The sequence below is a fragment of the Neoarius graeffei genome, chromosome 8 (genome assembly GCF_027579695.1).
Source record: "Neoarius graeffei isolate fNeoGra1 chromosome 8, fNeoGra1.pri, whole genome shotgun sequence".
NCBI classification, from domain to species: Eukaryota; Metazoa; Chordata; class Actinopteri; order Siluriformes; family Ariidae; genus Neoarius; species Neoarius graeffei.
The window spans coordinates 11,214,030-11,225,350 of NC_083576.1; the positions used below are offsets into that span (position 1 = coordinate 11,214,030).

Here is an 11,321-nt window from a genome sequence, read left to right on the forward strand (position 1 = left end):
ACAGTGTCACTTTTCCAATTTACTCATGAGATCTACATATATAATACTATTTTATCAGATATCAGATATACTTTAGATTTTTTTGTATTTATTTAATTTTTTTGGGGGGGTGGGTCTTTACATTCCAGAAAGATCAGAAAAGTTCATCAGAGTCTTCTGGTGCTGCTGCTCGTCAAAATGGCGTACTTTAAAGGAAAAATCAACCCTCGGGAACTATTTATGAACAAGATGTGATATCAGTTGAATTTTCCGAAGTGAAACCATGTCTTTGATCAGTCAGAGTATGTATTTAATAATTAAATTCATGTAACGTTTCTGGGCGTCACGGTGGTGTAGTGGTTAGCGCTGTCGCCTCACAGAAAGAAGGTCCGGGTTCGAGCCCCGTGGCCAGCGAGAGCCTTTCTGTGCAGAGTTTGCATGTTGTTCGCATGGGTTTCCTCCGGGTGCTCCGGTTTCCCCCACAGTCCAAAAACATGCAGGTTAGGTTAACTGGTGACTCTAAATTGACCGTAGGTGTGAATGTGAGTGTGAATGGTTGTCTGTGTCTATGTGTCAGCCCTGTGATGACCTGGCGACTTGTCCAGGGTGTACCCCGCCTTTCGCCCGTAGTCAGCTGGGATAGGCTCCAGCTCGCCTGCGACCCTGTAGAACAGGATAAAGCGGCTAGAGATGATGAGATGAGATGTAACATTTTGGATTGAAATTGCAGGACAGTAACAATGAACAATAGTGAGTAGCTTAGCAATACGTTAACTGCTTAACTTATTAAGCAGCGCCCTCGGTTCATGACGCATCCTTGATTACAATCGGTCGTTTCAAAAGTCGCTAACTGGCATCAAGGTTCAAAGAATCCTGAACAAAACTGGTTCAAGAACCTATTCCCTATTGGTTGAAAAAGGGTATCATTCACACCTAGGGGCAAGTTAGCACAGCAAATTCCAAATTCATCGACCAGCATGTTTTTGAAGGTGGAAGGAAACCGGAGAACCCAAAGTGAACCCACAGAGAACTGATGCTGCATTTGAGATGACGTTGTAACTTGTAACGCCCTGCCTACAACTGTCAAAAACCACTAAAAACAACCCCTCAACTGGAAATTTCAACTCGTCAACTTGGGGTAGTCTTCTTAACAACCAGTTCCTTCCCTGTTTACACAGTGACGTCAAATCAATATAGGGAAAAGGTCAATCAACCTATTCCCTATTGGTTGAAAAGGGGTATCATGTACACCTTGGGGCAAGTTAGCAAAGCAAATTCCAAATTCATCGACCAGCATGTTTTTGGAAGGTGGAAGGAAACCGGAGAACCCAAAGTGAACCCACAGAGAACTGATGCTGCATTTGAGGTGACGTTGTAACTTGTAACGCCCTGCCTACAACTGTCAAAAACCACTAAAAACAACCCCTCAACTTGAAATTTCAACTCGTCAACTTGGGGTAGTCTTCTTAACAACCAGTTCCTTCCCTGTTTACACAGTGACGTCAAATCAATATAGGGAAAAGGTCAATCAACCTATTCCCTATTGGTTGAAAAGGGGTATCATTTACACCTTGGGGCAAGTTAGCCACAGCAAATTCCAAATTCATCGACCAGCATGTTTTTGGAAGGTGGAAGGAAACCGGAGAACCCAAAGTGAACCCACAGAGAACTGATGCTGCATTTGAGGTGACGTTGTAACTTGTAACGCCCTGCCTACAACTGTCAAAAACTACTAAAAACAAACCCTCAACTTGAAATTTCAACTCGTCAACTTGGGGTAGTCTTCTTAACAACCAGTTCCTTCCCTGTTTACACAGTGACGTCAAATCAATATAGGGAAAAGGTCAATCAACCTATTCCCTATTGGTTGAAAAGGGGTATCATTTACACCTTGGGGCAAGTTAGCACAGCAAATTCCAAATTCATCGACCAGTATGTTTTTGGAAGGTGGAAGGAAACCGGAGAACCCAAAGTGAACCCACAGAGAACTGAAGCTGCATTTGAGGTGAAGTGGTAATTTGTAATGCCCTGCCTAACTGTCAAAAACCGCTAAAAACAACCCCTCAACTTGAAATTTCAACTCGTCAACTTGGGGTAGTCTTCTTAACAACCAGTTCCTTCCCCGTTTACACAGTGACGTCAAATCAACATGGCCGCACACTGTATAACCAGTATAAAGTGGCCTTTCTCTACTTTTAAATTAGTTCATTAGTTAAGCTGGTACACTTACTGTAAAGCTAACCTTAACATCAGTAACGAAACAAGAAATCTTTTGGCTCTTTCAGTTTTTTAAACAAATGTTTTTCTCATGGGGACAAGCCAGATGTCCTCACAAAGTCAAAATTTTTAGATCATTTCCAATCATTTTCTTAGTAGGAATATTTGGTCCTCTCCAAGATATAAAAATCCTCAAGTGTTTTATTCCTTGCGTATATAATCTTAACTTCGGTATCATTCCATACAAATTGAATTGTGCAATCTGTTACAAAATTCCAAACATGAGATCATGTTGGATATGGAATCAGAAAGCTGCAGGTCTTTAAGCTAAAGTAACGAGCTGTCAGTACACTTGACTATTTTATTTTTACTTTATTTTCCACATCATACAAGATCGTTGAGCATAATGAAACAAGCACAGTGTGCATTAAAGCACTCCAGATATTAAATGCACATCATTATGGATATTTTATTAAGTGTTGCCTCCTGCTATGGCTAGCAAAGTGAAGTCAGTCTGGTGTGTCTGCTGTTTTCCTCCAAGTTGAGCGTCTCTACCATGAAGAGTAAACACCATACAGCCAGTGTTGTCTATCTAAACTGATAGTCAAATATTTAAAATATTTATACCACAGAGCTATTGAATTCTCAATTCTTTTGATTGGTCAAAAGGTGTTGATTAATTTAATCACTTTAAGATTGTAGGACTTACTTAGGAACAACTAAAATAGGATTTCAGAGGAAACTACAAAGAAACGAGGATAAGGGAACAGTTTAACTTTGTCTCAGAGTCTTGGATCTCTTCATCTATAGTACTGTCTATAATTTTATTAAGGATATTATATACAACCTGGTGACTTGTCCAGGGTGTACCCCGCCTTTCGCCCGTAGTCAGCTGGGATAGGCTCCAGCTTGCCTGCGACCCTGTAGAACAGGATAAAGTGGCTAGAGATAATGAGCTGAGATATTATATACAGTGGTGCTTGAAAGTTTGTGAACCCTTTAGAACTTTCTGTATTTCTGCATATGACCTAAAACATCATCATATTTTCACACAAGTCCTAAAAGTAAAGAGAACCCAGTTAAACAAATAAGACAAAAATATTATACTTGGTCATTTATTTATTGAGGAAAATGATCCAATATTACATATCTGTGAGTGGCAAAAATATGTGAACCTCTAGGATTAGCAGTTAATTTGAAGGTGAAATTAGGGTCAGGTGTTTTCAATCATCTCATCTCATCTCATTATCTCTAGCCGCTTTATCCTTCTACAGGGTCGCAGGCAAGCTGGAGCCTATCCCAGCTGACTACGGGCGAAAGACACAGACAACCATTCACACTCACATTCACACCTACGGTCAATTTAGAGTCACCAGTTAACCTAACCTGCATGTCTTTGGACTGTGGGGGAAACCGGAGCACCCGGAGGAAACCCACGCGGACACGGGGAGAACATGCAAACTCCACACAGAAAGGCCCTCGCCGGCCCTGGGGCTCGAACCCAGGACCTTCTTGCTGTGAGGCGATAGCGCTAACCACTACACCACCGTGCCGCCCTGTTTTCAATCAATGGGATGACAATCAGGTGTGAGTGGGCACCCTGTTTTATTTAAAGAACAGGGATCTATCAAAGTCTGATCTTCACAACACGTTTGTGGAAGTGTATCATGGCACGAACAAAGGAGATTTCTGAGGACCTCAGAAAAAGTGTTGTTGATGCGCATCAGGCTGGAAAAGGTTACAAAACCATCTCTAAAGAGTTTGGACTCCACCAATCCACAGTCAGATAGATTGTGTACAAATGGAGGAAATTCAAGACCATTGTTACCCTCCCCAGGAGTGGTCGACCAACAAAGATCACTCCAAGAGCAAGGCGTGTAATAGTCGGCGAGGTCACAAAGGACCCCAGGGTAACTTCTAAGCAACTGAAGGCCTCTCTCACATTGGCTAATGTTAATGTTCATGAGTCCACCATCAGGAGAACACTGAACAACAATGGTGTGCATGGCAGGGTTGCAAGGAGAAAGCCACTGCTCTCCAAAAAGAACATTGCTGCTCATCTGCAGTTTGCTAAAGATCACGTAGACAAGCCAGAAGGCTATTGGAAAAATGTTTTGTGGACGGATGAGACCAAAATAGAACTTTTTGGTTTAAATGAGAAGCATTATGTTGGGAGAAAGGAAAACACTGCATTCCAGCAAAAGAACCTTATCCCATCTGTGAAACATGGTGGCGGTAGTGTCATGGTTTGGGCCTGTTTTGCTGCATCTGGGCCAGGACGGCTTGCCATCATTGATGGAACAATGAATTCTGAATTATACCAGCGAATTCTAAAGGAAAATGTCAGGACATCTGTCCATGAGCTGAATCTCAAGAGAAGGTGGGTCATGCAGCAAGACAACGACCCTAAGCACACAAGTCGTTCTACCAAAGAATGGTTAAAGAAGAATAAAGTTAATGTTTTGGAATGGCCAAGTCAAAGTCCTGACCTTAATCCAATCGAAATGTTGTGGAAGGACCTGAAGTGAGCAGTTCATGTGAGGAAACCCACCAACATCCCAGAGTTGAAGCCGTTCTGTACGGAGGAACGGGCTAAAATTCCTCCAAGCCGGTGTGCAGGACTGATCAACAGTTACCGCAAACGTTTAGTTGCAGTTATTGCTGCACAAGGGGGTCACACCAGATACTGAAAGCAAAGGTTCACATACTTTTGCCACTCACAGATATGTAATATTGGATCATTTTCCTCAATAAATAAATGACCAAGTATAATATATTTGTCTCATTTGTTTAACTGGGTTCTCTTTATCTACTTTTAGGACTTGTGTGAAAATCTGTTAATGTTTTTGGTCATATTTATGCAGAACTATAGAAAATTCTAAATGGTTCACAAACTTTCAAGCACCACTGTACATAGACTTACTATTCAAGTTTCCAGTCTATATGAAGAAAGTGTTTTTCTCTTTGTTAAATATCTGACTTTCTTCCGTAGGATCTTCTTGTTGCTGTCCTGGCTGTGGTTCTCATTGGCACGCTGGTCCCTTTACCGTAGGTGCTCAGCTCCTGGCTGCCCAATGAGCATGTTCCATTTTTCAAGGATATGGGGGGGGGTGTCTTCTGGTGATACTTTCACTGCTGGCATTTTAAGTTTGGATATCTTCAAGGTCTTTCCTGTCCGAAAAAGGAAACAGTCCCAGGCCTGGGGGCCACAGATGCCATCTTCTTTGTCAAAAAATATATTTGACTAACAGCTGGTGTTTGTGGTAGGATGTGTCCTTCTCCTGGCTGATACTCTTTGGTAGCCTTTATGTCGAACTGAACTTTTTTCTTCTTGTCATTGTCCTGGCTGTGATTCTTATCATCACTCTGGTGCCTTTGGGTGCTCGGCTTCTTCCTGTCCAAAGAGCTTGGTGGCATTTGCCTGTATGGACATGTGAGAGTTAATTATTAATGCAGAGAAGAAAATGGACATCATCAACAGTCAGAAAAAATATATATATCTAATGCTATCTATGAGAAGATCCAAACTGTGAAGCTTGTAGGAGAAAAATGGAGCTGTTTCTGGATCAGTCAGGATATTACACATATCAGTATGGACAGGACATCATACATTAGCACTAATGTTCTGGGATTCTGTCTGTGTTTGAGTCCTGTTAATCTACTTCCAAGCTCTCTGGGAGGTCTGTGTGTCTGAGGCTTACCATGGGCTTTGATATAGCTGAGAGTGAAAGCTTTTTCTCTCCAAGTCCATGCGTACCTCAGAACGCTGATATGGAAAAACAAAAGATGGATAGACAAATTAAAAGACTGATAGGATTTCGAACAATATCAGCTCATCTCATCTCATTATCTCTAGCCACTTTATCTTGTTCTACAGGGTCGCAGGCAAGCTGGAGCCTATCCCAGCTGACTACGGGCGAAAGGCGGGGTACACCCTGGACAAGTCGCCAGGTCATCACAGGGCTGACACATAGACAACCATTCACACTCACATTCACACCTACGGTCAATTTAGAGTCACCAGTTAACCTAACCTGCATGTCTTTGGACTGTGGGGGAAACCGGAGCACCCGGAGGAAACCCACGCGGAGAACATGCAAACTCCACACAGAAAGGCCCTCGCCGGCCACGGGGCTCGAACCCGGACCTTCTTGTCGTGAGGCGACAGCGCTAACCACTACACCACCGTGCCGCCTACAATATCAGCTGTTTTGAGAAATCAACAATACTTAGCTTATTGTAATATTACATAATTTACTGACTTTGTAACAGTCAGTAAATTTTATTCCTTACATATTTCACAAATGACTAACCTTAATCTGATGGTTGCTGATTAAATCTGGTTCATTGAGTCTGAAGCCATGCTCATTTCTCCAACCCACTCCTCCAACATCGCAGTCCCTGGGCAGCAATGGCGGTGCACCTGGGGCAGGCCGGAAGAGGTAATCTAATTCCCCTGGGGCCTTCCGAGGCAAGGCCCTGGTGACGGTCTTTTGGGGGAGATCACACGGTTTGATTTGCAGCTTGTATTTCTCATCGGCATCAGATCCTACAGAGCAGCAGAAGAAAGATGGAACTTCCAAAGCTGTATACAGAGGACTAATGAAAGTTATTTATGTGTTCAGAGTTTGATGGATCATGGATTGCACACGATCAACTGATGAGTTTATTCTTACTATGTTGCATTTCCCTGCATTTTTCCAGCAACATGAAAGTACTAGAGATGAGACGTTAGCACAGATGAGTACTACTACTAATATCACATGTTGGTTGTTAAGAGGCAATAATTAAACCTCTTTTAAGAGAAAAAACATTGACATAAGGAACCTTTAAAGATTTTGATTCGAAGGTGATAGATAAATATACTAATACTCACAATTTAATGGCTTATTACAGACAGACAGATGGACAGACAGACAGAGAGACAGACAGACAGAGGGATAGACAGAGGGATGGACAGACAGACAGATGGATGGACAGACAGATGGAGAGACCGGAGGGACAGACAGACAGACAGACAGACAGACAGACAGACGGGCGTACCAGGTAGACAGTCAGACGGAGGGACATAGAGACAGAGGGACAGACAGAGGGATGGACAGATAGAAAGAGAGACAGACAGACAGAGGGATAGACAGAGGGATGGACAGGCAGACAGAGAGACAGACAGATGGACGGACAGACAGAGGGACAGACAGACAGACAAAGGGATAGACAGAGGGATGGACAGGCAGACAGAGAGACAGACAGATGGACGGACAGACCAGAGGGATGGACAGATAGAAAGAGAGACGGACAGACAGACAGAGGGATGGACACACAGACAGAGGGACAGACAGAGGAATGCACAGGCAGACAGAGAGACAGACAGATGGACGGACGGACAGACAGATGGACGGATGGGCAGACAGACGATCGGACAGACAGAGGGACAGACAGACAAAACTCAAAAACATCTACATAGAACATCTAAAGCCTGAGGGAGGCAGATAGAAAAACTACTGCTCCAAACCTAAAAGTTTATTTCGTCTGTTACTCTAGGGGAACCCTAAAAGGTTCTAAAGAGAACCCTACAACAGAGCGATTTCAAGCAGAGCCTCATTAGGAAGTTAACTCTGACCCCGGAACTCTCCAAAGAACCAACAAGGAAAGTTTTTTCCACAGAGTATAGATAGTTGGGTAAATATTTTCATTTGACAGACAGACAGACAGACAGACAGACAGACTAACCTGCACAATAACCTTGTGGTAATGGTTTCATCAATCGCAATTTAAGTTTGGTTCTTGTCATACACTGTTCCCTACCAATCGGAGAATCATCCCAGTCCGGTTTGTGTTGGACACAGATGATATCTCTTTTGGGAAAGCATATGTTTGATAAAAAGCTGGACCTTTTGATAGGATATGTTCTTCTCCTGATAGATACTCTTTGGTAGCCTGTACCTTGAAGAAAAGAAAGAACAGTGTGATTGTTAATGGACGGCTCATACTTTGCTAAGATTTAGTTTGTACTTCAGAATAGGTTTAATATAAAAGTAACTGATGCAAAGTTATATCTTTAAAAGGTTCCTTTAAAAGGTAAAAATTGTAAAAACGTACGTAACGTAAGAAAATCCTCTTACCTGGCTTCTGAGTAGAGGGTGGTGGTAAAGGGAAATGTTCATCTGATTCATCCGCGAGTGTGAACAGCATTGGATCATGGAACAGACCCTGGCTGTCATCTGAATCACTTCTGTAAAGCTTATGTTCACTCGCTTCACTGAGGTCATGACCACTTTTAGTTGCTTCATTGTTTATCAAATCAGTGATGCCTTCAAGGACACTGTCCATTATTTCTGTGACACTGTTGCGTACTCTTCGAAATATGGGGGACATGTTTCTCAATATTTCTTTCATACTGTCTCTAGATTCCATCAGCGCAATGTTAATCAGAAACGCTAAACAGGAATTAAATCCAAGCTTGCTGGGATATTCTTTCTGGGAGCTTCTTGCTGGAGTGTCAACTCTCGACTCAGAACCAGACTTGTCGCTCGACTGTAGATCCTGGGACATGTCCTGTAACTTACCCACTGCATATTGTTGCGCTTGAGCCTGGCATAAGACTTTTGTGATTATAGCATTGATCTCCCTCATTGTGCGCCATTCCAACTTCCTCCAGAACGATTCAGAAGTTAAGTATTTCAGGATAGTATTGGTAATGTAGGCTCTGAACATATCCTCAGACATGCTGCTGAGTTGAGGTTCTGCCTCACAGTCCTGTACTTCTACATTTCTCACATGTTGATCCAAGGCCTTCTTTGTTGCAGATTTATCAACCTTATGGTTTGGTGAATAGCTCACGTCCTGATCAAACCTCTTCTTCTTCATCAGGTTCAGATCCTTAGGGGCCGGCTTTTGAAACTCGTACTTTTCAGGCAGCTTTATCCAAAATCACAAAGCAAAGAAATATATTAGGATAATTAGAATAACTCACAAAACCTCAGCCAGTAGAGAATATACAAATCGATTATGTTTTGTAGAATTCATAAAATAACTCCAGTGTTTTTGTTACTTTGATGCTCTCTCCTGGAAAGAAAAAAAGCATAAGGCTGTAGGTAGGTCTGATGTCTAAATACTGACAAATCCTTAACAGTTATTCCAAGAAATCGAGTCGTACATGAGCTGATTGCCGACGAGGCGCGTAGCACCGAGTTGGCTATAAGCCATGTATGACAATAATGAGTGGAATAACTGTTTTATTCTTTCCACATTCACTGGATTTTGAGAAATAGAGCATTTTTATTTTTTGCAAATTCAATAAATAAAAACTTTATCGAAAACGTCCGACAAAATAATTTCCGCTTAGAATGTAAACAAACCGGCGAAATGACAGGAGCAATTTGTGAAAAATGCTATAGTAATAATAATTATAATTCTTGAAAAATAAAAAAAGGTACGGTCTTACCATCAAATATGTTTATTCCATATTTTGTTGCTTTTTTTGTATTTTGGGGGGGGGTGTCGTCTTCTTTCGGGTTTTTTTGGCAGTTGGCAAACCAACTTAAAGGTGCATTACCGCCACCAACTGGGCTGGAGTGTGGAACAGGAGATATTGGAGGGGGCACTAAATTCTTTTAGCTATTTCTGTTTCTTTTCAAGGTTTGTTTTCAAGGAGGGGCGGCATGGTGGTGTAGTGGTTAGCACTGTCGCCTCACAGTAAGAAGGTCCTGGGTTCGAGCCCAGCAGCCGACAGGAGTTTGCATGTTCTCCCCGTGTCTGCGTGGGTTTCCTCCGGGTGCTCCGGTTTCCCCCACAGTTCAAAGGCATGCAGGTTAGGTTAACTGGTGACTCTAAATTGACCGTAGGTGTGAATGTGAATGGTTGTGTGTCTCTGTGTGATGACCTGGCGACTTGTCCAGGGTGTACCCCGCCCCTCGCCCATAGTCAGCTGGGATAGGCTCCAGTTTGCCTGTGACCCTGTAGAACAGGATAAGTGGCTGCGGATAATGGACGGATGGATCTTCCATCCTAATTATCGTTTGTGTCACAATAAAAAAACAATTTGTACCTTTAAAGTGGTCGGCATGTTGTGTAAATCAAATGGTGCTAACCCCCCCAAAATCCATTTCAATTCCAGCTTGTAATGCGACAAAACAGAACAAACACAAAGGGGGATGAATACTTTTGCAAGACACTGTATACACTCTACCGAGTGCTCTTCTAGTTAATGGTTGTTATGTTTCTGTCAAATCACATCCTGTCTCACTTTACTTCATCCAACATGGTCTGACACAAAACATATAAAACTATTACCTAATCTACTTCTATGTGATACATGATAAAAAAAGATTAAAAAAAAGAAAGAAAGAAATTTTAACACTGATTATGACACAGTCATGCATTTCAAATGCTAAAAGTGTACGGAGAGTGTAAAAAAGAAGTTTCCTTACAAATGGATACAGGGGATTCACTCTGTTAATGCTGTTTCTCTTCATGTTTACCAATCGTTCCTTTGGGTAGAGAGAAAAATCTGTGAAAAGAAGAACACCACATCAACGTAAAACCAAAAAAGAAGGCGATTGTTTTGCGGTTTCATTGGCATTTTATAGACGTAAGACTTTTGTTTGCGTTTCAGTTAATGATATGAGTATATACGAGCATCATTACTTTACATTATAGGCACTTAATGGACGTTCTTATCCAGAGCGACGTACAACAGGACCCTGACAAACCCACAGCAGTGGGCAGTCCAGGGAGCAGTTGGAGGTTAGGTGCCTTGCTCAAGGGCACTTCAAGCATTCCTGCTTGTTCAGGAAATCAAACCAGCGACCTTTTGGTCCCAAAGCTGCTTCTCTAACCTTTAGAGAAGAGATGGCTTCCCCATCGTTACTAAAACCAGTGTTTCTCAATCCTACACCTGTCCTGCATATCTTCTATTGATCCTTGTTTCAAACATATCCGGATTGAAACTAGTATGAATAACAGATACAGTTAGGTCCATAAATATTTGGACAGAGACAACATTTTTCTAATTTTGGTTCTGTACATTACCACAATGAATTTTGAACAAAACAATTCAGATGCAGTTGAAGTTCAGACTTTCAGCTTTAATTCGGTGGGTTGAGCAAAATGACTGCATAAAAATG

General features: G+C 42.0%; 1 protein-coding gene across 1 annotated transcript; it reads right to left on the minus strand.

Moving 5' to 3' along the window:
* Nucleotides 1–5,111: 5,111 nt before the first annotated feature.
* On the minus strand, nt 5,112–10,683 carry LOC132890044 (uncharacterized). The gene is made up of 6 exons (XM_060926837.1): nt 10,626–10,683; nt 8,319–9,114; nt 7,927–8,139; nt 6,510–6,745; nt 5,898–5,962; nt 5,112–5,617 (listed from the first exon to the last, which is right to left on the minus strand). Exons 1-6 carry the CDS (start codon nt 10,668–10,670, stop codon nt 5,356–5,358), a joined length of 1,617 nt encoding a protein of 538 aa, XP_060782820.1. The 5' UTR covers nt 10,671–10,683; the 3' UTR covers nt 5,112–5,355.
* Between the last annotated feature and the right edge of the window lie 638 nt (nt 10,684–11,321).